The sequence below is a fragment of the Kogia breviceps genome, chromosome 7 (assembly GCF_026419965.1).
Source record: "Kogia breviceps isolate mKogBre1 chromosome 7, mKogBre1 haplotype 1, whole genome shotgun sequence".
Taxonomy (NCBI): Eukaryota; Metazoa; Chordata; class Mammalia; order Artiodactyla; family Physeteridae; genus Kogia; species Kogia breviceps.
In genome coordinates this window covers 118,556,851-118,583,663 of record NC_081316.1, presented here as the reverse complement: position 1 = coordinate 118,583,663, position 26,813 = coordinate 118,556,851, and the positions used below count along the sequence as shown (strand labels likewise).

Below are 26,813 nucleotides of genomic sequence, written 5' to 3'. Positions count from 1 at the left end.
CATGTTGTGAATAGGATTTTGAAGATCTGTTGAAAATGCAGGCTTGAAGGGAGAGTATAAACCAGACGGGCAACAGCCAGTGCACTTGGTCTAGCAGGACAGGCACTAATACACCTGAGGTGAAAACAGAGAGCAGCAGGGAAAATCATCTGGTTTGGATAAAAATTCAAAAACGTATATATCCAAACCTCTCATCTACGCTGACTCTCCAAGTCTTCCAGCCGGCACACTGGAAGGCCAGGCCCGTCTCTCCCGAAGACTAGAAGTGCCTGGAGATGGGACAGGACTAGGTCTCTGAGGACCCCCCACCTCCTGGTCTGAGCCAGCCCAGCGTCCCAGGGGGCTCCTTGGAGCCTGGCACCCATCACTATTCCATATTAATGGTAACAAGCAAAGCAACTATTTACTTCAATACCAAAGATCACCCTAAGGGCAGGGAAATGTCAAACCGGATGCTTAATGAAGTTGGTTCGAAATGCTCTAGGGGTGCACTGTGAAATTTTCAGGCATAAACAGAGATGATCCAAGGAGACCAAAAAAATGTAAAGACCTCACCTCCTTAGCACACACAGTGTGTAGCTTTGATTACTGAACAGAGATATGAAGCATGTGCTAAACAATTCTTCTCCACAGCTCATTAGGCCTAATCCATCTCTGATTTCTACGAGTCCATGAATTCCAAATGTGCGTCTGCTATACGTACGCACGTGCACACACTTTTGTGAAACACCGGCTTAATTTCACAGTGTAATATCCTCGAAACGGCAACAGGTAAGACATCAGATCGGATATTAGGCGGATTTTAACTGTTTATAATTTTCGCACGTGACACATGAAAATGACGAAGAATAACGGACCCAAGAAAGATGACGCTTCAGTTAGAAAACGCTAGACGGGGACTAGGCACCGAGTACCGGCTCCCGCACAACCACGAAGGAGTGAGAGCCTGGACAGACTCCACGCGGAAGCTCCACGCCACAAATAACATCAACACAGGCGCTGGCTTTGTTTACGTGGGATTTTATTTATTCCTCATCCCCTAAAACTGGAGCTGCCTTCCTCATGTGCTCCTGCGTTCTGAACAGTCCCTGCAGACACTCCAGCTCCTAAAGCTGTCTTTTCTCACTCCTTGCTCCTTCTCCAGTTTTGAGGCCGTTCCTCACCCTGTTCTTCCTTTACTAGGTCACTGACACGTGCTGATTCCCCTGCCTAGAATGTGTTTCCTGCTGATGCCTGCAGGGCTGTCCCCACTATCATGCCCTGGGCCACCCTGCAAATGCCCCTGTCCCTACACCCCGGGCCATCCTGCCGCTTACCCATATTTAACTTCTCACCACGTAGCCATACTCTTTGTCTCCTTACTTGTGTACTGGCAGCTCGTACCCATTAGGTACAGTTGTGCAGGTTGTGTACTGATCAAGAGCCCTAGTGAATGAGTCAGGCTGGAGGAAGGGCACCTGTTCCTAAGCGGTCTGTGCAAGTTGCAGGCTGAGAGAGGATGACGTTCATTCGCTGTGTGCAATCTGCAGCCCCGTCTCCCTTTGTAAAGATAGCTCCGTGGGGAGAGGAACTGGGGCCTAGAACGGTGCCTGGCCCATACAAGACACGCAGTCAGCGGTGCCGAAGCAAAACATGGATACAGTACAGATACAGGCAGCTCCTATTATGTGCCAGGCACCGTGTATCATCCTGAAACAACAAGGAAAACAAGAAGATCCCACTCCCGGTACCACAAAATCGTGGAAGAGAGCCACTTTACACCCTGCTCTCTCTGCATGGCCTCTGTTCCCTGAGGACCCACCCACACAAGGCCTTTCCCTCCTCCCTTTCCTCTGTCCCCAAAGCCACAGGTGATGGCTCCACCACCTGACTGCTCTTCTGAAATCTGCCCTTTGACAGTGGTTTCTCTCCTTTTCCGTCAACATTTTAAACAACAAGCCTACAAATAATCCCATCTGTCTCTTTTCTGTGTGTCAGTTAAAACACTGAATGTTAGAATATCTCTAGCACAGAAGGTTACACTAAATAAGACACCTCCAGCCATTAATGAGCAATTTGCCATCTAAGAGGTATTTTCACTAATTATAGCATGTCTGGAATTGTAGCCATTATGGACATGTGCTAATTTACTTCAAGGTAGAACTTTTCTTTGTCACTGGTTTCCACGTACTTGTAGAGTACAGCAGACATTTTTACTTGGTTCAGAGATGTAAAGACTGAAGCAAGTGGAAATCAAACATTTGAGGCTTCAGTTTGAAAAGGCCACATAGTTCCTATTTTCAGACACATGCAAAAGCCACCAAAAGCCTTGCCAAGAAATTTTAATAAGTGCTTAAGTTTGGATTAAAAGATATATCTGTGTATTTCTATGCAGCTGGAATCAGACAATATGAATGATAATAGTTGTACTGGATTAGATAGGGTTATGCTAGCTGCTGTAACAAATAAACTCCAGGATCGCAGAAGCTTATCACAAAGGAAGTGTATCTTAGTGTACTTTTCCTTCATGCAATAATCTAAGGAACGAGGTTGCCGGTCAGCTGGCAGGGCGGGGGCCGAAGCCCTCTCTGTGCAGACATTCAGTGACTCTGCTCACAAAACATCTGCCAAATGGGACACGGTTTCCAAGGTAATTCGGGACATCAACATCCAGATGGCATAAGGAGAAAGAGCCTGAAGTATCTCACATGGGAGCTTTTTAGGGGCCAATCCAACAGAACTTGTGCTCACCTTCCTTTGGGTAGAACTCTGTCACACGACCACACCTAAATTCAAAAGAGGCTGGAAAATGCAACTGGGAAAAGCTCTGGGCCAGGAGGTGGATTAACAACTTACATATTTTTGAACAGCTAAGAATCTCTTCCTCCGATGTAAGGAACTGCACAGAGCAGAATGGATCCTGTTCTCACTCCCCACATGGGAAACGGGCGCTGGGCACGCCGATTTTCTTAGCAGCATCCCATGGTGGGTTGTGACAGAGCCAGGACTGAAACTCAGGTCACCCTAGGGAATTCCCTGGTGGTCCAGTGGTTAGGACTCTGCGCTCTCACTGCCGTGGGTGCAGGTTCAATCCCCGGTCGGGGAACTAAGATCCCACGGGCAGGCGGCACGGCCAAAAAAAACCCACTCAGACCACCCTAGCCTTAGACCACTGCTCACATTCCATCAACAATGAAACTTACCCAGACTTTTCAAAATCCTCCTCTACCAAGATGCCCCTGTAGCTGCAGAATCTGCACCAACCATCGCCAGCCTGGGCCCCGGTGCCCATATTCCTGTTTCACGTGTCTCTGGGCAGTGGCCCCAGGATCATGAAACACAGCAGCACGATCTGCCCACAGCAGTTACATTTCACGCTCTGTCCTTCCCCAGCTGTCCAAAGCGAACACTTCCTGAGTGCTGGGCACGGCTCTAAATGCCCCATATTTCACTCCTGGATCAGTGCGCCTTATTATTAGTTCCCTGAAACAATGACAAAATGGAGGCCCAGTGAGGTCAATCAAGGTGCCAAAGGCCACACACTTGCAAAGTGGCAGGAGCAGGATTGGAACCCAGAGAGAGGTTTCGCCCTAGACCCTGTGCTCAATCACTGTGCTCTACAGCCTTAAGGTAACATTCCCTTCATCAAGAAAGTTTCAAAGAAAATAATGGACATTGAACACTGCGTTAAATTTCAGGCTCACAGGCTGATTTCTGCCTACCTGCCGTTTCCTTCCCTCCCCCCAAGTTCATAGGCCTTAAGCTAGAAACTAATCCCGATTTTCAAGTGTTTATTAGATTTTCTATAAAACCGCTTGTGAAATTGGAAATTTAAAGGTCCTTTAGATTCCGCAGGTGCAGACTTTATGAAGTATGTCACCCTGTCCCGTGATTCCCTCCTCAAGGCCTGCCCCACTCGCCGTCCTAGAAGACAAGGCTGGATCACACACACCCCATCTGAGCTCTGTGTATGAACCCCCAAACCTAGACCAATAAAGAGCTACACCTGAGCCTCCTGTTTCCAATAAAAGATAAACAGTTTTCACTATTAGCAGCTTACTGTTATTCCTAATGAACTTTTCATACCCTCGAAAAATACTCCTTGATATACGCCATGTGCCAGGCAGCAATTTAGCCACTATAATTGAGAGCAAGGAAGTCAGTGGCCTTGGGGTTCTTACATTTTAGTGGAAGAGGAAATCAATAAGTATCAGATAAATAAATAACAGAATTTCCTAAGTGTTAAGGGCTATGGAGAAAGCTGAAGCTACGTAGGGGGACGGAGTGATGTAGGGCTGGGGTATGGCTATTTCAAACAGCATGCTCTGGAAGGTCCTCTCTGAGGATGGGGTATTGGAGCAGACACACGAATGGCATGAAGGAGCCATCATACAACATTAGCGGGTCCTGGGAGAGGAAGGAGCATGTCCTCAGCAAGAATGGACTTGGTGGGTTCAAGAAGGACAGGCAAGTTCAGTGAGCTACATCCTCGTGAGCAGGGCAGGAGGACAGAAGGTGTCTGATAGGTAGGCGGACGCCAGTAATAAAGCCTTTTATCTGCATTTCATTCTAAATATAACTGGAAGCCACTGTAGGGCTTTGAACACAGTGATGTGATTTGGTTTATGTTCTGGAATGACAACTGGTCTACCAGGCACAGATGGACTCTGGGAGAGCAGACGTGGTGGAAGCAGGAAGACCAGATGAGATGCCACGGGAACAGTCTTGGAAAGGGTGGATGGCAGCTTTGACTAGGGAGATAGTGTTCCAGATGGTGAAAACGGTCCGCTTCAGGATGCATCTTTTTTTTTTTTTTTTAATAAATTTATTTATTTATTTATCGTTGGCTGCGTTGGGTCTTCCCTGCTGCGCGTGGGCTTTCTCTAGTTGTGGTACGCGGGCTTTTCATTGCGGTGGCTTCTCTTGCTGAGGACCGTGGACTCTAGGCATGCGGGCTTCAGCAGCTGTGGCTCGCGGGCTCAGTAGTTGTGGCTGCGGGCTCTTGAGCGCAGGCTCATTAGTTGTGGCGCACGGGCTTAGTTGCTCCGCCGCATGTGGGATTTTCCCGGACCAGGGCTCGAACCCGTGTCCCCTGCATTGGCAGGCGGATTCCTAAGCACTGAGCCACAAGGTAAGTCCCAGGATCTATCTTAAAAGTAAAGACACACAGGATTTATTGATGGACTAGATGTAGCATAAGAGAAAAAGAAAAAAATATATCTATTAGGGCTTTTGGACAGAGTAGCTGGATAAATGGCGGTGTCTATGCCCAAGATGGGGACAGATGGAGGGAATCAAGTTGGTGGTGGCTGGCAAAGGGTCACATGGAGCTGGTATCAAGAACACAGCTTGGGAGACAGAGTTTGAAACACCTGAGTCATAAAAGTGGATTTGAAAGTTAACACTAGGATGTACTGCCTGGAGCTCCAGAGTGAAGAAGACTGGTCAGGATAGAGAGTAGAAAACTGCCGCAGGAGAGGGGCTGAGGGTACACGGTATGTGCTTCATCGTAACTGGGGATTCTGAGAGATGGGAAAAGAAATGTCCTGAAGCCACAGTAAGCAATGAGGAGACCATCTCTCCGGCTTTCAGGCCTCGTGGCAACAAGGATACAGGAGAGAAACAGCGACTGCTGATCGGACTCTAGGAGTGGAAATGATCCAGGAAACACCCAATCTCAGATTCAGCAAAAGCTTAGGGGAACATTCAGAGAAGAGAGAGGAGACAGGGATTTCGCTGGTGACAGACCATAGAGGCCAGCGGGTAATAAAACGTTTCAGCAGATGAGAGAGAGTTTTGCGGCTGGGTCAGGTGATCGGATGTACAGAACCCTATGACCATAAGAATCAAAAAATGATGCACAGTCTGGTAGATCTTTGACTTCTCAGGTGGCTAATAAGATAACTGAAAAGTAAGATGCAATAGGGCTTGTCCTGATGGTCTATTAGGAAAAAGAGAGTCATCAATTCTAACTGCATTCCTACTCTGGGTCAGCCTCCTGGACGTCTGTGATGGAGTCTGGGAGCTGATGACTTAGGGAGGAACAGTCATACCAGGAGCATTGTACACAGATATTATTTAAGCAATCTCTGTATGACACCCATGTGTATCGGTTTCTGGGTTTGTTATAACAGAGCATTACAATATGCATGGCTTGAAACAACAGAAATGTACTGTCTCACATTTCAGGGGGCCGGAAGTCTGAATCAAGGTGCTGTAGGGAACCTTCCCTATGAAACCTGTAGGAGAGAATCCCTCCCTGCATCTTCCTAGCTCTGGTGCGCTTCATGGGCAAACCTCTGGCACTCCTTGGCTTGCAGCCTCATTGCTCGAATGTCTCTGTCATCACATGGTTTTCTCCCTGTGTGTCAGCCGTGTCTCCGCAGGTCATCTTCTTATCAGGACACCCATTGTATTGCATTGGGGTCCCGCCCTACTCCGGTGTGAATGCATCTGAATAACTAGTTACATCTGCAATGGACCTATTTCCAAATAAGGTCACATTCTGAGGTACTGGATGTGAGGACTTCAACAGATCTTCTTTTTTGGCGGGGGCGGGGGGGGGTGTGCGGGTCAGGAGGGGAGTGATGCAGTTCAACTCACAACACTGAAGTACTGCTTTTTTCCAGTTTTCATGTATAACTTGTGCACCAAATAAAAAATAATTTGCATATATTTTTTCTTTCTTCCTCGTGGATTCTGACCAGTTAGAATTGTTTTGGATTGAGCTTTCCTGACGAGTAAATGTGTCCAAAGATGATTATTCTGAGTGCAACAGCACTTTCCCCCTCATCCACCACATTATATAGCCTGTTTGAAAGCCACAGAAGATCAAGAAATTATTTTCACACAAACATATCTTCCTTTCCTCTATGGGGCCAGCAAAGCTTTATCTGAAGGTTGATGTCAGTTTTGTCATTTCCCATCAGCCTGGTGGTTGATGCTGTTTTCATTAAAAATTCTATTATTTTAAAAAATCCATCAGCAAGGTTATAAGATTAATTCACATGTACTTTGTACAAGACAAATCTGACCTCTCAAAAGGTTTCTAAGCCAAAACATCTCACACTGACAAGGCAGCAAGTTGGCCAAACACACCCAAATAAACCCAAATAACTCAACCAGGTGAATCAATGAGATTTGGGAAAAAACAGATCATGAACAACTGAGACTGCTATATATAATTTAAACTACTTTAAGCCCCACGGCATAGGGCTGCAGGGAGAAGGATTGTTCCTGTAGTTCTGTCAGCGAATTCCGAGATCAGTTCCTCCTGGCAGACACACTGGTCTTGACCCAGAACTGCACGGGAGAAAAATGACCAAATGCAGAGAGGCCCCCTTTTCTCCTGTCACCGTTGCTGTGGAAGTCCTGAGCCGGCCTCTCAGTGAACAGCTGAGAACAGGGCTTCAAAGCTGGAAGGGCTTAACCACCCCCAACAGTCGATGGCACCCTTACCCTGGCTTTCCCAGCTGACTCCAGTGGACTTGCCATGGAAGAACCAGTCTTCCAAGGAAAAAAGGTCTACAAATCCTAAATCTAGGCATGAACTCCTGACCCCATTATTTGTGTCAGACAGCCTGGCTCCACAGAACCTTCCATATGCTTGTTGTTGTTTTGTCTTTTTTATCTAGTAGGAAATTCATCTTCAGAGCCATGAACTGTCATCACTTTCTACGCAACAATCTTGTGATGAAAAATAAAGGAATACCTTTCTCCTCACGCCCTCTCTGATATAAAATAGCTCAAGAAATTATTTGAACAGAAGAAGATCCCTAGGATCTAAGCAGATGTGTAGGAGAAACACACAGAGAAGTATAATTAGACATGGATGGAGAGGCATTCCTCTCCTCACAGATCTTCCAGAAGCCAGACACAGTACATCTATCAAAGTGTTGCCACATGGGCGTTTAAGCTACAGTAGGTTATAGGGAAAACTACTAAATGTGTTACTATTATACACACACACACGTATACACGTGTGTACATTTGTACGCATGGAAAGAAAGAGACTAATTATATAATTATAGACTAAGCTTTGTGTACACTGTTTCATTTTAACCCCAAACGATCCTTTGAGGTAGGTAGTAAATGTCCTCTTTATATGGAAGAATTTTTAAAACTTGCCCAAGAGAACACAGAGAAAGTACTTGAGTCCGAGATCGCGGCACCCTGTCTTCCAGTCCGGTTTCTCTCTGGCACACCACTCCTGCTGGCATATGAGTTAGGAAGGTCTGGTTTGTTGAAGAGCTTTGTCTCCTTCAATTGCACTCACGTGAAACATTCCTACCGCTTCCTCCCTGCCTTTGGCTCACAAGTGCGACTTGAAATTGCATCCTAAACCCAACCAGTTCCTGATTCCCCAGCAACGCTATTATTTGACCATCTGTGTGATGTTAATGGCGTTACTTATTTATCACACCAGGAACCCATCAACCCGCTCCCAAGGAAGCAAAATGATCTCAAATCATGCAAGAATAAAGTTGCATTTTACCCATCAGTGGAGCCTCTGAACTTAAGAGAATCAACGTGCCATTCATATTAATTATAATTTGTTCAGGCCTCCCCAGGAGAGATGCCAACGGTCCTATTCCTAGCGCAGCAAAGAAGGAAATGTACGGGTGAAGGTGTCACCTGTTCTGCCTCGCACTGCTAGGGCCGCCCGAGAGACTGGCTTGTGGGCCTCGGAGAAGCGCGCTTCCACCTCTCCGTGTGCAGAATCCCGCTCCAGAGAGATACATGGGAATGCTGAGGAATTATTAACTCCCGGTGAGAGGGTCCAAGATTGCTGCTAGCTGAAGCAAACGGGTAGAAGTAGAACCTGGATAGAGTTCTGACTTGAACAATCTATGAAGAGTCTATGATCCTCTGATGCGAAGGGACCTCCAGAGGCCAGCTGGGTCACTCCCCGTGTCCCCGCCGTGCCACAGACCACACCACGCCTGACCCACTCCCATACCCAACTCCTAAAATACCTCCAGAAAGGAGGTTCTTGTGCCCCAGAACAAGGAAGGACAACAAAATGCACTCGGTTTCTGGGAAGAGAAGAAGTTGGCAACGAAGAAAACAAGGGACAGAATGAGAGGAGAGCCCTTTGGTACGAAAAGAGAATGAGCTTCGTACTCAGACAAAACTGCTTCTCAGCCCCAGGCACAGTCACCATCCAACGGTGTGGTCTGGGAAGTGGCTCATTCTATCTTCCAGTGCTTTGCCTTCGTGGCCCGTAAAACTGGAATAATAACCGTATCCCCCTCATGGAGCATCTATGAGCCTTCGACAAGTCTCCGCTGCTAGAGTGTCCAGCGCCTGCCTGACGCACAGTAAGCAGAGCTGTCCCGCCCGGCCAGAGGCAGCACTGCTAAAGGCTGAGAATGCGGGCTTTAGGAGCAGAGGGAAGCAGCAGTTAGAGGAGAGATCAGCCAGTTCTGTCAAAGGCACCCGCAGTCAGTAAGACGCTTTTACACTTAGTAGGACAAGGTGACCTCGTCTCAGGCACGGGTAGCCCTAAGCCAGGGCTCGCAGCTGCGTGAAGCGGTGGGGCTGGGTGTCAGCTCCTCCTCACCCTTGCAGGAAGCCCTCTTTGTGGGCGACTGATCATCACCAGCCTCATTATCTGAAAAAACTAGGTGGTTGAACTCCCTGGGCTCTGCAATCCTTTCAAACTCAAAGGAAAAGAGAAGCATTTCTGCAAAGCACCGAGCCCTGCGGGTGAGGAGTGCCGGAGAATCGGGCTGCCCTCTTCTGTAGGTTCTTTAGGTTCCCCTGACAGCTGGCACCGTCCTTCCTCCCCCTGCCCCACATTCGACTGCATGTTCAGTTTTCCCATGTTCGTCTCTGGCTCCTCAACAGGCTGTGAGTGCTTCCAGCAGCCTCCCTCCACAGCCCTATCCGTCCATATGCTCTTCCGAGCCCCGGTGCCCCCGATGGACGCCTGGCAAGCGGCAGAGGTGGGCAAACAGGGGTCCATCCCGGTAGGGGCCAAAGCAGCCAGGGCAGCACATGCTTCCTGAGTGGCACTGCTATTCTGAGCGAGTTAACTCATCAACGACAGATCAACAGCTACACGGCCAGACACCCACTGACAGCAAGACTCCAAATAGAAAGAAGGGTGGGCAGAGGGGCACAGAAGGGTGGGTCCCTCTTTATCTTGAAAATGCTCCTTCCCTGGTGGCGCAGTGGTTGAGAATCCTCCTGCCGATGCAGGGGACGCGGGTTCGTGCCCCGGTCCGGGAGGATCCCACGTGCCGCGGAGCGGCTGGGCCCGTGAGCCGTGGCCGCTGAGCCTGCGCGTCCGGAGCCTGTGCTCCGCAACGGGAGAGGCCACAACAGTGAGAGGCCCGCGTACCGCAAAAAAAAAAAAAAAAAAGAAAATGCTCATTTCCCCGAGGTCTACCTGGCGCTGAGCACATCCTCAGAGAGTAGCATTTCTTCCAAGGCTTCAGGACTGGATAGGGGAGTGACCCGGCAGAAACATGGCATATGTTATGGGTGCAGCTATGAAGTAACAGGCAACGGACACAGACCATCTGTGTCCTGGACAGAAAGACACCGGCTCCATTACTGACGTGTATCTGTAACCTCCTCCAGAGCAACGTCACACCCGACATAGCATGACAGTGAGCCAGGAACACATCCGGGGCAAGGACAGCACAAGACAGCTCAGGCGAAAAGGGGCAGAGAGGGCAAGGAGAAGACGGTGATCACAGACGTTCCTTCCTTCCTTCACTCAGGCACCAGCTATTTACTGAGCACCTTCTATCTGCCAGACACTGCACAGAATAAGACGGAGAAGGCGCTCGTCCTCAAGGAAGTTACAACCCAGTCGGGGAAGACACATCAGGAGCAACTAACCAAATAAATGAATGGGAAAATCTCAGATACAGATGATTGCTCTGAAGAAATAATCCAGGATGATATGCCAGCGTAAGCCTGGTGGAGGTGTCAGGGGATCACTTTTCTTTGGGTGTCAGGAACAGCTCCAGGGAGGGGGTTCCACCTGAGTTAAGGCCAAAATGATGAAGAGCTGCCCACGGGAAGATCTGGAGGAGGGGGACCTCCACAGTGGGGGCCATGCACGGGAAGGCTCTGTGGCAAGAGTACGTTTGCTGTGTTCACGAAACAGGAAGAAGGTCAGGATGTCTACGGCAGAGTGAGTGAAGGAAAGAGGCGGACCTGCACTCAGACTTTATGAGCAAAAGCCCTGGTCCAAGTCATGCACTAGGAACCAGGGACAGAAACCTGAAGAAGGCAGAGTTCTGGCCTCAAGAGGCCATGGAGTAGCTGGAGAGACTAACAGAGAATCCATCAGCTTTGAAAACGAAATGCTAAATGCTTTCCATGATATGAATAACATGCCACAGTCTCTACAGCTGGAAGGGGCCCCCATGGCTTTTCTCAAGCATGGAAACCACACTGTCCTCTGCTATTCCGCGGAACTGCTATACCGAAACCCAACTTCCTTCTTGTACATTTCTCAGACCTTTTATTTTTAACTCATATTTTTTTAAAAAAGCACTTAGCAGACGGCCCCCAAGGAAACAATTCACTTTACTGGTTGCGGCCTTATTTGGGGAATCCATGAAAGCATGAAATGCAGCCGTCGAAGTCGTCCAGGGACATGCTGACATTTAGTGACAGTCTCTAATTAATGAGACCCACGCGCCGGGCCTCTCAGGCTCCCCTGCCCCCACCTAGAGGAGTGCAGCCCACCCACTGGGAGAGAGGGCGCTCTTCTCTGACCACCGGTAGACCACCCCCCCACGCAATCACGGGCACCTCCGCCTCCACAGCTGACGACCTCTTCAACCTCTGCGTCCACAGCCTGGCCTTCTGAGTTGGACCCAAGACCCTGGGGTGAGAAGCGTCAGCCTCAAGCCTTTCCACAACCGACACCCAGCCCCATGCCCTTCATGTAAGAACCACTCCGCACGTCTTAGTTGGTCGGCCCCAGCTGTATAGAGGCCAGGGGGTACTGGTGCTTGGATTTCAGTCATCTCATCTGTTCAGTAAACATTTGGGAGCACGCGGTGCTCAGGGCGTCACAGAGCAGGATCCCCACTTCCAAGAGCTAGCAGCTCCCCATCCACGTGGAGAAGGAAAACAGAGAGAGAAACAACATTGCAAGACAGCGTGTGAGACAAGACGGTCAGAGAGACGATGCCAAGTCTCCGCCAGGAGTCGCGAGAACACAGAACGCGGTGGGGAAAGCTCGCCCCGCAAAGTCAAGGAGTCAGCATTCCAGCTCGGCCACGCGCTAACTTGTGTGATTTTAGGTAAATTCCCCTCTCCAGGCCTCAGCATCCTCATCTATAAAACAGACCTAATTTAGTCTATTGCAAACAGTTGCGGTGAGGATTAATTGTGAGTAACTAACCAATAATTGATAGTACTATTCAGCATGCAACATTATTATTACTACTCCTCGTAATCTGGCTTCCAAATCTCCTAGCCGTGCAACCTTAATCAAATGATGTAAACTCAGTTTTCTCATCTGTAAAATGGGGATAATCATAGCACCTACAACCAGAGGAGGTGCATTAGGGTTAAACGTTAATGTCATGAGGTTGGATGATGGGTGAGATAGTGTGTAAAACACTTGGAACACTCCCTAAGACATAGTGAGTATCGGAGAAACTTCAGTTCATGTTATTACTATTGCATATTCTATTTTATGAAACCTCACCCTTTTTTTAAAAAAGATATGCGTACAGACTACTGGCAGGAGGGCAGAAAGACTAGGAGACTGCAAATTGTCTGTAATTCTGTTCAAACTGTGGATGCCGTATTAGGTGAAAGGTTTCCCGATATGTCTGTCTATAAGGATCATTAGTGTTAATTGGAGGAAATAAAACATTCTAAAACGTTTCCTCACATTAGAATCTGCTGCTGAAGCATTCATTCTTTGGGAACTGCAAAAGATCCCCAAAACATGAAACTGGTGAGAACAAAGCAGAATAAAATGAAATTAGAGCAAAAAAGTCCTCTGCTGGTTGAGAAGAAAATTACAAGCATGAACCTCAGGGTCACCTACGGTGACAGGGAGAGAGGGTAGTTCTCAGGGCAGAGCACGGATGGCTGTGGTCTGTGTAGCCTGGTCACATGCTGAACGGAAAAGAAAGAGGTGAGGATGGGAGGAAAGAAAGAAGGAAGGGGAGGGAAGACAAAAGAAGGACGAGAGGACCCACATACAACACAATAAAAGCAGAAGGGAAATAACCCAGAGCCCTGAACCACTGGGTTCTTGCAACCTGGAATCAGGCTGTGTGCAAATTTAGCAATTTCTATGCAAACAAAATACATTCTGAAATGCCTACTTGCTTCTTTGCACACAGCATCACAAAATGCAGAGCCCGTGTTTGAGGGTTTAAGGGCTTCCGCTCCACAGAAGTGCAACCCAACACGGGGGCCCCTCCTGGCCTAGTGCAGGAGGGCGAGGAGGACGACGGCCATCCTGTGGAGGCTTGAGCGCCATCTGCACCGTCCACCTGCTGCCCCGCTCACTTCCTCAATTAGGCCCATGGCCAACAGGTTGGTGTCACGCAGATCCCAGCTCCTCTAATCCCTGCCCTGCAGGGCTCCCTCCACTGGGAGGGTCTAACTCCTACTTGTCCAGAAGACAGTCAGTCTCAGTGGCTGGCCCTGGACCTCAGGAGATGTTCCAGGAGGGCCTTTTTATGCCAGGGCTGGGCTGAAAAAGCCCCACCATATCCCACTCCCTCCATCTACAACCGGTCAAGCCCAGTGAGTCTACAGCATCTGTGACAATGCAAACAAACGTGAGTGCACTAGAGACAAGGAGAGGGGCCCGGAGCGAGTCAGGAAGAGGCATGGAAGCAAAGACAAAGAAAGAGAAGCCAGCCAGCACACGATAACGCGATTTTTCTGAGGAGCTGCTCCAGGCCCCAGCTGAGCATCTGACAAATCCAGCAGTCTTCATTCTCATAAGCCTGCGGACTGCCCTCTGAAGACCAGATCCCTGCCTGCTCAAATCCCCACATTGTTCCTATGATATGGCAGCTACGTCTGTCAAGGCCCCTTGGCTACTTCTTTATCCCCAAATCTCTACAGAGCTGACTGCCTTCCCCCTTTCTCCTTGAAAGTACCTTCCCATCCGTTTCTAACATGTTCTCAGTATGAGACTGTCTCCTTCTTATTTCTTGAGGGCTATATCTTGCAGCCAAGGGGTAGGGAAAAGGGGGCATCCAGAGGACACTAAATGCCATGTACTACATCGCTTTAGAGGTTTGTTTTTGTTTTTCTTTCTAAGTAGTCTGAAATCGGGGCATATTTCAAGTTTCCATGAAATCCTTTATAAAGCAGATACACAGTTATTCCAGGTGTGAGGTGTGAGGCAGTTAGACATTTAACTTTTGCTCAAAACAGTCCCTCACTCAGGGCTCAGTGGAAGAGGTGGGTTTCCAGAACGAGTGAGTACCCCGGGGGCATGAGCCTTGGCTGGCCAAAGACAAAGGAGCATGGGTGCTTGCAGACTATGACAGGCCCTCAAATCACACGCTTCCTTTGGCAAAATGTCCTGACAAGTCAGCTCTGTAACCCAGCGTCGCTTTTGCAACATTTTCTATCCCACAGGTACTTCCTTACAGGCACCGTCCATACAGCTTAGAAGAAAGAATAGTCACAAAAGGTGTAAACGAGGGGCCACCACCACCAAGCTTCTCTCCCCTAGAATCTTCAGGTACAAAGGATGGGAATGTTGCCATGCTGCCTTACCGTCAGCTCCACGGCCCGGCCCGGCCTGGAGAACTTTATTTAAGCAGGCATACATTCTCCCCATGAACCTTCTTAACTTCTACCTCCTGCTGACTCTCATAAAATTCCGGAGAGTTAAGATCTCCCATTGCAATCACTAATTCTGTGTTGCCCTTCTGTGGGTGGTATGGTTTGTAGACACTGGAAATTGAGTTAGCATTTCAGGAGGCCGGGGGGGGGGGGAAGGGAGACAGATTCGTCCTACCTTACTCAAAACACAGTCAAGATTCTTCTTCTCCTTCTCCAGTTCCCGTCAGCCTTAACCCCGGACGTCAAGCAGGGCCCAAGTCAACACTGAGACCCAGTTTCCATTTGGGAGATGAGTTCGGAACATATTGCTTTAGTGGACAGCACAGTTAAGCGAAGTAAACGATCTCTTCCACAGACAAATCAGACTCATCTCCATGTCTTCAATCTCAGAGAGCCATGTTCTGACAGAGAAAGCATGTCCCTCTGGCTACCGGCTCATTGCCTGAAGACACCCCAGGAAAGCTCAGACACGGCCAGACCCGGGACAAAACGGCAGCTCTGCCGGGGTACGGGAGGGGGGCCGGCAACACCCCGTGGCACAGGCAGAGTGATGGCATTCACAGAGAGCCAGACCCGGCCTTTGGGGCTCCTTAACGCCAGAGAAGACTGTGCACGCCGAGCCCCGGCCGGGCCCCCAGTCACCACGGCCACCGGCTTCAGGTACAGACAGTGCTCCATCTCAGAGACCCCCTGGCCCAGCCTCCCCTCCCGCTTACCAAGTCCTGAGCCTAGGAGGCCAGTTTGGGGGAAACAGCTCATCTCTGGAACCTCTGAGCGTTTCCCTATGACCCCACCACCTCTCCGGGGCAGAGCACGCAGCTCAGCCATGAACTGTGCAGCCCAGGGGAGCAGCGACCTCCCTGCCAGCAGCTGCAGAAAACGCACCTGCACCTCTACCCCTCTCCCCCCATCCCCTTCACAAACCGCCGCCGATTCAGAGAAGGATGGCGGCTCCCTACCTGAGGGTGGCGCTCTCCCCCTGCCGGACCGTCACGTTGTCCATCGCTTTGGGGAAGGTGGCATCGCCGCTGCGCACGGGCACTCCTGTGGGTACAAGGAACAGCAGCCTGAGAGACACGACCACGAGGCACTTCCAGGGCAGGAACAGGTACCCACAGACCCCCATCCTCGACGGCCACAACTTCCCAGAACTCCGGCAGGCAGCCGCTCGGCACACGCCCCCTGGGCGCGCACAGGAAGTGGGTGGGGTGGGGTGAGGCGGGGGAGCGAGCACGGGGGCCCGGAGGCGCGGGCAGGAGAAAAGCGCGCAGACTCCTCGGAGTCTAGTGTTCCTCCCCAAAACCAGCCTCAGCGCTCCGGCCTCGGAGAAGCGGCTTCCACGGAGAACATCCAAAGGGTGCTCCCTCGGTGCTGCTTCGGCCGGGAAGGTGGCGGCGAGAGGCGAAGAGCAAAGACAGGCGCAAAGGTGCGAGCGCGTCTCAAGAGCCCCTTCCTCCCGTTAATAGCTCAGGCATGGCACTTTGGAGAGGAGTAAGCACTTTGGTACCAAAAGCGGACAGCGAGTGGGTTAGATCCGGCTACCCAGAGATGGTCTGAATTCCTCAGTTCCCACAAGGGCAAATCCAACACTTTCTTTGTAAGTTTCAGAGGCAGGGTGGCCAGCAGGAAACAGTCTGTAACAATAGCAGAGCCGGAAAGTGGAACACGCAGGAGGCGCGGGGGTGAGCCAGGAGGAGAGGCTACGCCGAGCTTCGCGCGATCCGGACCGGGGATGCTGCAGCAGCCGCCTCGGTCAACTTCGTCCGAGCCCAAATGCGCGCTGCAGCCGCCGCGATGTGGAGGGTCTCGGCTGGGCGGTCTCCGCGGCGGCGGCCGAGGCGGGAGCGCACGGCGGCGGACGCTCGCTCCCTCGCTCGCTAGCTGGGGAAGGCGAGGGGCTGCCGGCCCCGGAGCCGCGAGGATGCCACGCTCAGCGGCCGCCCCCGGCCTCCGCGCCGCGGGCCTCCCGGGAGCAGCCCCGACGCGCGCGGGCCCAGACCGCCGGGGTTGTCATGGCAGCAGCTCCATCACTGACCGCAGCTCTCCGCCGTGCAGGCGCCGAGCGAGCGGGCGGACCGCGCGCATCCCGGCGGGCGGCGGGCGCGGGGCGCAGGCGCCCACCTTAACCCCCGCCGCGCCGCGCCGCGCCGGGGCCGCAGGAGCCCAGGCGAGGAGTTTAACCACTTCCCCCCTTGAAGAGCCGTCACTTCCGAATTAAGAAGAAATGCAAAGTTACTACACAGCCTCAATAAGCCCAAGACATCTTAATAAGGGTCACAAACTAATTAACTAGGGAAAGAAAACTCTGCAGCGTGCATGCGTGCACCTTTAAAATTATCAGATTAATTCATTAGCATTTAGAGTAAATTTTAGGTGTTGGGAGGACGTTTTAGAATCATCTCATTTTTATTCAACAGGCAACGCCCACCCCACCGCCACCCCCCAAAAGCTACTTCAAACACCATTCTAAATAGAGATCTTCCATATATAAAACAAATGCAAAATCACAGAAGCCTCTTAGTGTGCAAAACTGGCAAAACCGCATCAAAATTTTGGTCAAGTTCAGACACTGACTTACATCCTTTATTCTTGTTTTGTCGACATTAAAAGATGCTAGTCCTGCAAAGTGCTCACTCAGATGCGTGAGCGTGAGCCCCTGGCTTTACTGACACACGGGATTCCCAAGTGTCCTGGGCTTCACACTCCTGCAGAGCTGATTTCGTCTTAAGAGGTGTGTTTTTGAAATTCTTGAAACCCAGGGAAAAACGGCATTGGCCCCAGTGGCCGTCACTTCTCCTCTTTGGCTGCTGTGGGTCCCTCTGTGCCTACATCTGCATGTTTCCTCTCACTTGAGCTCCGATGGAACGCAGTTCCTTCCAGCCTGGGCCTGGCTCCTGAGGAGGGGTGGGGGGAAGCCCAGAGTGGCACAGCCCACCCCACATGCTAACACCAACATGTTCTCTGCTCAGGGACTCCTGTCGGAGCTCCCTGCACTGACCCAGATTCTCCCTGGGGACAGAGAGGAAGCAGCCCTGGCTTTGCTTTTCCCCTAGACTCTCTCTCACATGCAACCAGGAAGCTCTTTTTTAAAACTGTTAAATAACAACAACAAATGTTCTTCCCAAAAGCCATCCAGCCACCACCAAAGAGACCGAATCATTCTACCTGAATCACTGTAACCATAAGGGTCCTGGTGCCATGAAAGTGCATATGCATGTTTCAACCGGGCACCCCACTTACGTGCAGATAAAACGCCTGTGAGGGACGCACAAGCATCTCACTCATCCTACCCTGGTCACTCCGACTGCCCTGGATTGGAAGCGACGGAGGTGGGCGTGCAGATGTGGGAGCCACTCCAAGGTAACAAAGAAAGACTGAGAAGGCATGGCTTCCTCTTTTAACAGGTGACCCGAGCGTGTACAACAATGTAAAGTCAAGCAACTCACGCTGAAGATCTCAATGAATCCATCATTTCGCCCATTCTCCCCTCGTCTCCTCTGTTGACTTTTCCAATATTAAATTCTCAGGGAAATCCTTGGCTACTTTTGTCCAGTGAGGACCATTCGATACATAACACACAAAAAAAAAAAAAAAAAAAAAAAATCAATTGTCAACTTATGACCACAGAGAATGACTTTACTATCAGGAAAAACAAAAATGATGTCTGCAGGGAACAGGAGGTTTTGTTTATGCTTTTGAAAGTACGGGAGGAGAATTAACCTAGTTTAGTACCAATCCGTTCTGACAAGTCCCTACTTTATCTTCACTTTGCAATGGGAATTGTGGAAGTAGGAAGTTGCATGATTTCACCAAGTTAAGATGTTGTATGAGCAGAGGTCAGGCGTGAGGTCATGACTGCTGACCTCCATCTGCTGAATTTGTGGTTCTTCTTATGCAGATGCCAAGGAATTACCTCTAATCATCCACATCCGTTTTAACCACCCCTCCTGCTCCCCTCCAAAACTCCTCTTTGTAAACAGTTCCTACCACCTCAATGGAAACAAACACCAGCAGTGGTGAAGGAAGAGAGACTCATTCTGGGCTTTGGAGTCATTTCCCCCCAGGCTTGAGAATGGCAGGGGTGATTCCTTTCATGATAAATTCTCACCCTGGCTCTTGCATCTAATTCCCAGGTAGGTACAAATGAGCATTAGTTTTTGCATCTAAGAATGTGGCTAATGACCAGACAACAGGCCTTCCCGAGGGGCCTACATACATGATTAACTCTACAGTAAAATACTTAGAAATCCATTTAAGGTGGAAGATGCTTTATTAATACATTTTGCCTGCCACTGCTTCATTATTATAGCTGGGCAGGAAAATAACTCTTCTTACAGGCTCTGTAAGATGTTCAGTTTATACCAGTCTGCATGCGGTCTGCACTCGCACCATCTTTGTCTCTGGCGGGGGAAGGGAGAGCGGTGAGCTGCAGCCTCCCAGCCTGGCCGGCAGAAAACCCAGCAGAGATCAGGTAACGCTCAGGCTGGACAAAGAAAAGCCACTGGCAACCTCACAGCTGCTTTGTGGACCCAGGGATGCAAACTTTATTCAAAAATGGAAGTTTAGAAACCGGCGAGAGGTCAGAGATGGCCGCACAATTAACAAGGCAGAATCTATTTTATTGAAACTGCTGATTGAAGTGGTTTGACTAGACGAAGATCAAAATCATATGTCAACTCCCTTCTCATCCCCTAATCCCTAAATATAACCAACACTTAGTGGCTTATCTTACATCCTGTCTCTTGCTTCATAAAAACTGCTGGATTTATTTTATTTTTCCCAGCATATCCGAGTTAATGAAAAAGGAATGACAGTCAGAGCAATTTCATTATTTGTGTTCTTTATAGAAATAACTTCCTTTCTACCTCCTGGAAAGCAGACTCCTAACGAGAGCCCACCTCCACTTTCTCCCCCCCACCCCCCTGCTGTCTCCCTCTCCATCCTCCGTTCCCTCCTGCATACACATATACTGTACACATAAATCAACTTGTCATAGCTTGTCTCCACGCTGGCAGCTGTAATTGCTGCAGGTTATAAAAATATCTATAGGACAATGCCTTTCAAGCTCGCAGGCGTGCACACACACACAGACACACACACACAGACACACACACACAGCCTGAGCAAAAGAAAACAATCATATTCCCTTTAATAATCCTGGGACTGCAAAGGACGGGGTGCAGAGGAGCTTGCTGGGTAGACTCTGGAGGGCTGGCAGGTAGATGAGGACGCGGGGCTAGACGGAGACTCCGGGCGGCAGCAGCCCCTCCTCACTAAAGCAGGGTTGGAAACGGGAAGAATGGCCGATGAAAGGAAAATTGTTTCAGCTGTTGTTTTTGTTTTTCTCTGCGTTACCTACAGCAAGCTGGGGTTGGCTAAAGAGCAGTGAATATTCTACACACACAGAGGCCGAAAGAAGAGCTCTATCCTGAGACATGCCAGGGCTGCTTCTCCTTATCTAAAAACGTGAAAGGCCCCCCTCTCCTGGTGGAGATTCCAAATAGGAGCACCGGCGAGAAGATACGACACGCGGGGCAGTTAGAGCGCCATGGCACCCCATAGACCTCGCAAGGCTGAATCAGAAGAGGCGGTGTCCATCTGGCTCAAGAGCCGGCTCTAGGGGAGTAGGGAAGGGCTGGACTCTCGAAAAGGACATGCTATTCTTTCCTCCTATGTGAATATAGGGTCAAAATAAAATCATTGTTCATCCGGGCTAGAGTCTGGTGTGTTAGGATTTCAGCAGGGAGAGCCAAAGAGCAACTTGAAGATGAGGAAGAAGCGTCCAGAGAGAAGAAAGAGGTCAGGAATAGAGAGAATTGAGAAGGGAGCATGGGAAGAAAAGGCAAAGGTGAGGCTGCCCATGGACTTTGAAAGCTACATAAAGAGGAGGGGTGATCAGCAGAATAATTGGCAGGTAGACAAAAAAGTAAAGAAAAGCAGGGAAAATGAGCAAAGTCCAAGTACCATCAAAGCAAAGGCCAGATACCCAAATGGGAACATCGCAAGAGCCAGGGGTCTTTAGAGAAGCATCTCTCCGTATCTAGGTTTGGGGTCATAATAAGACCCTGGATTCCCAGAATCACAGAATGATATGTTCAGAGGGGACACTGAAAGATGTATAACCCACTCATTTCATAAGTGGGAGGAGTGAACCCAGGAGAAGAGGATCCATTATCGTAGGAATAAAGTTAACAACTTGTAAATCAGGACTAGAACTCGGGCCTCATGGCCCCTGCTCCTGTGTTCTCTCCACTGTATCTGGCAGGTAAGGACACTGCTTAAAAGCCAAGGGACAAAATATCTCCTTTGGCTGCTATATCTGCGGAAAGAGAGAGAACCACAGAAGCGGTTATATTAACACAGAAGTGTTAATAGTACTGCCCAGTACTGATGCCTCTGGGCGTCCAGTTACTCAACTGAATTCCATGTCAGCCAGTAAACTTCCACAAGCAGACTCTGAGTGCCTCCTATGAGGCAGGAACTGTTGGAAGTTAGAGAAACAAAGATGAAAGACATTGCCCTGCCCTCAATTTGCTTACAATCTAGTGCTATTGGGGTTGTCGATGGTTCTATTTGCATTTACATCCAGGGAAGTTGAAGTTGTAATCAACTCAACCCAGCCCTCCCTGGAAGTTCCTAAGAACAATCTTGTCGCCAAGAACAACAAGCTGGGATGTGCCTCCCCACTGGGAACAGTTGATTTCCAGGCACTGTGAGTTCAGTGTGAGTTCCAGGCACTGACCATGGTTTCCTAAGATTCATTTAAAGAGGCATGGGATGGGGGGGGCTTCCCTGGTGGCGCAGTGGTTGAGAGTCCGCCTGCCGATGCAGGGGACACGGGTTCGTGCCCCGGTCCGGGAAGATCCCACGTGCCGCGGAGTGGCTGGGCCCGTGAGCCATGGCCGCTGAGTCTGCGCGTCCGGAGCGTGTGCTCCGCAACGGGAGAGGCCACGACGGTGAGAGGCCCGCGTACCGAAAAAAAAAATAAATCGATCAAGAGGCATGGGGGGAGGGGCGGCGGGATATTCTCAAGGATTAAAATGTAGGGAAGAAATTCATCTACTCAACAAACAAGTTTTCAGTGCACACTAAATGCCAGCTATGTGCTAGGTGGTGGATTCCAGTGGTGGGCAAGAGAGACAAAAACAAAAACCATTGTGCATCTAACCCTCCTTAAGGACACTGGCAGGGGAGACAGATATTAAAGCAAGAGCTTTACAAAACTGTAGATACGATGCTGATAAACACCGTGAGGAACTGGAAGAACATACAGGATAGAAGTTTCTCTTGGAATCAGGCCAATGAGGAGACGTTTCCCTAAGGAAATGACTTTAAACTGGGACTTAATAGTGAGAAGGAGCTGACCGGGCAGACGGTGTGGGCGGGAATCTAGCTGCAGACAGGATGGAATGTATACAGCCAGCGACGGCAAGGAGCCTGGGACGAAGCTGCCTTTTATATTCACAGACTGTGCTCTGTTAAACTAGCAGTGGGGATGTCTGAAGTGCTCTGATCGGAAAGCTCTAACTGCTTCCTCATCCTGTGTTCATGCATTCATTGATTCATTCAGTGCATGTTTATCAATTAAGAATGACCAGGGGCTTTGGGCTCAGACAGACCAGAAGTCAGACATCATCTCCTCCATCACTAGCTGTGTGACCTTGGGGCAATAACCTTGTTTGTGACATAGCGATAAGAATGGTACATAGCACAGAGGGTGGTGTGAGGATACTATGAGACTCTTGATGGACAGAAATTAGCACAGGGCCTGGCAGCTGCTGGGCTTCTGCATGGGGACTGCACGGGGGCCGGTGCATGTGCTTCCCTCCTTCAGAAGGGGTCTAGGTGGGATATTTGGCCCGAGAACGCAAGAGCAGCCCTCCAAGTGCCAGACCTGTGAACACCATCCCTGTGCACATCCTGAGGGGTTTCATCCCAGGGACAGAACAGAAACATCACGCTGAGATGTGATCAGAAAGGGAAGCAGCTTAGCCTTCAAACCAGGGCAGGAAGAAGGTGACCCTCCAGTTCCCACCCCAGCGTCTTGAAAAGCACACAGGATCCGGGCCTGTGGGAAACAGCCTGAGAAAGCGGATGGGGCTTCCTCGTGTGGCAGCCTGGGAACTTTTGTCTGCCATGCTCCCACATATACCTGAAAAGTAGCCAAACTCCCTGAGAAAAAGACAAGACGCCTCCATCTCAGCAGTAGATGAGCAGCGCCTCTGACCACCTTCGTGGAACGTGGGCCCGTCTTTGCTCCCGCGGGCCTGGGTGGAGTCCAAAGCCCTCCTACCCATCCCCAGGTCCAGATTTACACCAGTCACTGGATACTAACACGCATTGCTGGCCTCGTTGCTCCCAGTTTCTACCCTTGAGCATCCCAGGGCTGTGCTACAGGATCAGCCAGACTCCAATTCCGAGGGTTGCAAGATGCAGCCCAACCAGAGTCAGTAGTGGCTTCTCACAGAGAAAGAGCCTCTGGATGGTAACCGGCCACCCCAAACTTGGAGCTTAAACCCCAAATGTACCATTAGAGGAACCTGGCTTTCCTCCCCAGCCCAGCCCCATACCTTTCTCCTTAATCAATCGCCTTTTACTCATGTCTCTCTTTAACCTTGTCTCTGAATTTTCTGCATTTTCTCCCCAGCCAGGGACAACCGCAGAAGAGGTAAAACTTAACGAGACAGGAATTTGCTCAGAAACGTATGGGTTCGGTTGTACCTCTTATTGGAGGTGGCATTTTGTAAATATCATTTTATAAACCAGAGTCTCTGGATCCGAGTCTTAACTCAGGCCATCATTAAATAAGTCACTTGCTTTTTTTTTGATTTTTCAGCCTCTTTATTTTCAGAAGAACCAACATCTCCATGATATGTGGACCTTTGAGAAGATCTCGTGTCTAATACATCCAAATGGGCTAAGGCACTTTTGAAAGCTGAAAGTTCGGTTCTACAGTAAGATGACAGCCCATAGAGGGCTGGGGTCAAGGGTAGTGCATTTTGGGCCCTCCAATCTGTCACTTACTGGCTGCATGGAGTTCCCCAAGCCACTTCCACTTTCCTTCTAAGTGAGGGGTTTGGATTAAATGACCTCCTAGTCCTCTTCCAGCTCTCAGTCTATGGTTTTAATGCCTCTCAACACTCTTCTCAAAAGCAGTGTATCTTCACATCCGCTGATTGGTCCCTCCTGTAGAGAAATAGCCCCCCTCGCCCTGTCCTTCCACTGTTCCCGTCCACCAAGGTGTCCACTTCAAAACTTGGAAAACTGTGGCACAGAGTAATCAATGAGCCACACCGGACCTAAGGCAGGCGATGGAAGAGCCATGATGATTAAAAGTCTTCCGATAAAGGGTTTCTTTAAGGAAAAGAAAAGCCCACAATGCAACCAGCGATGTTAATCTTCAATAAATAGGTTGTTAATATTTAAGTGGCATTTATTTAAACTTACAGTAACTGTCCCATTAAATCTAAATTAATTGCCCTTTGGGGACTCTTCGCCTAAAGCCAAGCCGGGACATGGCTGTCTACATCATAGTCTGTGCTAGGCATCCAGCCATAAAGAGGATATTTCAGCCATCCATTCAAAACTAGATGATTCGAATATCATGGTTGAAAGGGCTTTAGAGGTCAACTAGACTAGTAAGTTTTATATTCTGTGTCTTTGGACTTTCTGGGGGCCTATTTTCCCCGCCTCTTCAGTAAGGACTTTATTGTGTGTTCTATCTCTGTGTCTCTCTCTCTCTCCAACCCTTCATTCTATTTTGAAATTCCCTCTCATTCTCTTTACTTTCTGTTAGCGATTATTTTTTCTTTTAGACTTCATATTGTAGACTCATTCTGCTGTGTTTTTGTCTGTCTCTCCTGAGTTTCTTAAGAGAAGCCACTTAAGATATATAGCAAATTCTGTGTGTGTGTATGTGTGTGCGTGCGTGCGTGTGTGCGCATGTATATATAATTTTATGTGTCACAAAGAACATTTTATCATGGCAGTTGTATGTAAAAGACTAAAAGCTGTGAAATAATCCCCAAGTCACACAGCTTTAGAAGGGGCAGTGAGAATGTAATTGGGTAGAACTGATCTTTGCTATCCCTGAAATCAATCAATATTTTTTATTATAAATGTGGTCCCAGCTGAAATTCTGGGATGTTATTTTGCTATGATTTTAACACATTCATAGCATTCCTACAACAACGCGTGCGCGCACACACACACACACACACATGCGCGCACACACACACTCACTCATTGCATGCATCAAATCAGTTTACTAGTGAAACATGTGGATTAAAGATAAACACCTCATCAGATGGATTAGTGTTCAAGCTAAGTTAATATTCTCAAGAAGTGGGAGCTGGTTGAGACTAAAATAACTCACCCTGAGGTTTCTAAAGGTGTGGGTCCCTGAGTTCGACAAATAAATGTTCACCGTTGGCCTCACAGGGCCTGGAGAGGGGGGGTGATGCAGAGCGGATGCAGTCCTTGATGGACTTGGGTAGGAGAAATATAGGGCAGGTGGGCAGATGGGAAGGCATCCCACACATTTTAAAGAGGACCAAACCCATTCTCAACCATTTGCTTGTGGAAGGCTTCACATGTGTACTGCCTGTAGAACCCATGTTTCTTTGTATTTCTAACTAACACACAAACCATCCCAGTTCCTTTTTTTTTTTTTTTTTTTACTTCTGTCACCATCAAGTTAGATGAAAGACACTACACAGGGACTTCCCTGGTGGCGCAGTGGATAAGACTTCACAATCCTGATGCAGGGGGCCTGGGGGTCAGGGAACCAGATCTCACATGCATGCTGCAACTAAGAGTTTGCATGCCACAACTAAGGAGTCTGCATGCCTCAACTAAAGGAGCCCTGGAGCTGCAACTAAGACCTGGTACAACCAAATAAATAAATAAATATCCAAAAAAAGACACTACACAATCCTCACAGTGTCTTCAGTTGGAAAACAAATCCTCTGTATTCAAAGCATCTTTATTCTTTACTTTATTGAATCTTATAAATTGAAGAAACGACTGAACACATTTCTACATGCTTATGCATCTCCCTGGCTTTTCCCATGTCTGTCCCTCGATATGCATTTGCCTTTGGGAGTTCAGGGTCTTTCAGGACAAAGCAATGGAGGCTGCAGATATAGTGTCACATCCCTGCCAACCTGGGAGTTGATGTGGGCTTTCCCTCCTAGAAAGGAATGATTTCCCTGAACCTTGTGTACACTTTCTTCATCTAGGGTACCAGAAAGCTACTAGGGGTGCTGCAGATGATGAGACAGTCAGAGCCACTTGGGAGTGGCCTGGCAAAGTGGACTTAGATGGGGCTCAGGTAGCTCTGAATCTGGGGAAGGGAAAGCAGGGAAAGTGTTGTGAGCGGACATGTGAACGTGGACAACATATGAAAATAATTCACCTAAGCTTTCACGGGAGTGTCCACAAGGTTTTAGGACCAAAGATGCCTTTAAAAGAAAGTGGTAATGAGGAGACGTTTTTTCAAAAGCAGAGAATTAGCTTAAAGCTAAGACACAAATCAGGATAGATTGACATGTTTCTATATGGAGAAGTATTAGTACCACAATCTCCAAGGGAGAGTTGCTGGGACAAACCAAATGTAAGATTTCTATCAGTGATCTGCCAAAGGGAATTCAGAGAGGAATCTCCCAAGTTTGAAGAAGACATTAAGTTCCCTTAAGTAACTAACTCTTCAGTTGACCTGGATGATCTAAAAATAATCCACAAAGTTATGTGCAGAGAAGTGGGCAAATGCAAGGTAACACATTTGAGGACAGATCATGGAAAATGTACTTTTCGATGCTGGACTCTGTGCCGTGGGATAGGAGCGGTGACGGAGTGGACAGAGGTGTGTGGATGGCAGGGTTAATGGCTCTGACTTTCAGTCCAAGTTCCACAAGTGGCCAGCTTGACCTTTTAATAATTTTGATAATTGATAACTTGACCTTTGATAATTTTCTTGACCTCTGATAATTTTCTTACCTCTCAGAGTCTCAGTTTTCTCCTCTATTAAATAGGAA

General features: G+C 49.0%; 1 protein-coding gene and 1 long non-coding RNA gene across 11 annotated transcripts in view; one reads left to right on the top strand and one right to left on the bottom strand.

Annotated features, from left to right (window-relative positions):
* NTM (neurotrimin) overlaps window positions 1-26,813 on the bottom strand; it is a 921,398-nt gene that overhangs the window by 376,582 nt on the left and 518,003 nt on the right. For 6 of the 10 annotated variants that reach the window (XM_059067770.2, XM_059067767.2, XM_067039342.1 and 3 more), the window contains exon 2: window positions 15,738-15,822. In XM_059067770.2, the coding sequence (XP_058923753.1) occupies window positions 15,738-15,822 (85 nt within the window). Of the gene's footprint in view, window positions 1-15,737; window positions 16,874-17,356; window positions 17,640-26,813 lie in introns of those variants that run through there. The other 4 variants (XM_067039347.1, XM_067039345.1, XM_067039343.1 and 1 more) reach the window with 4 other exon arrangements.
* Window positions 18,478-20,490, top strand: LOC136794602 (uncharacterized). Its single transcript, XR_010841594.1, has 2 exons — window positions 18,478-18,911; window positions 20,140-20,490. It is a non-coding gene; the product is annotated as an uncharacterized lncRNA (long non-coding RNA).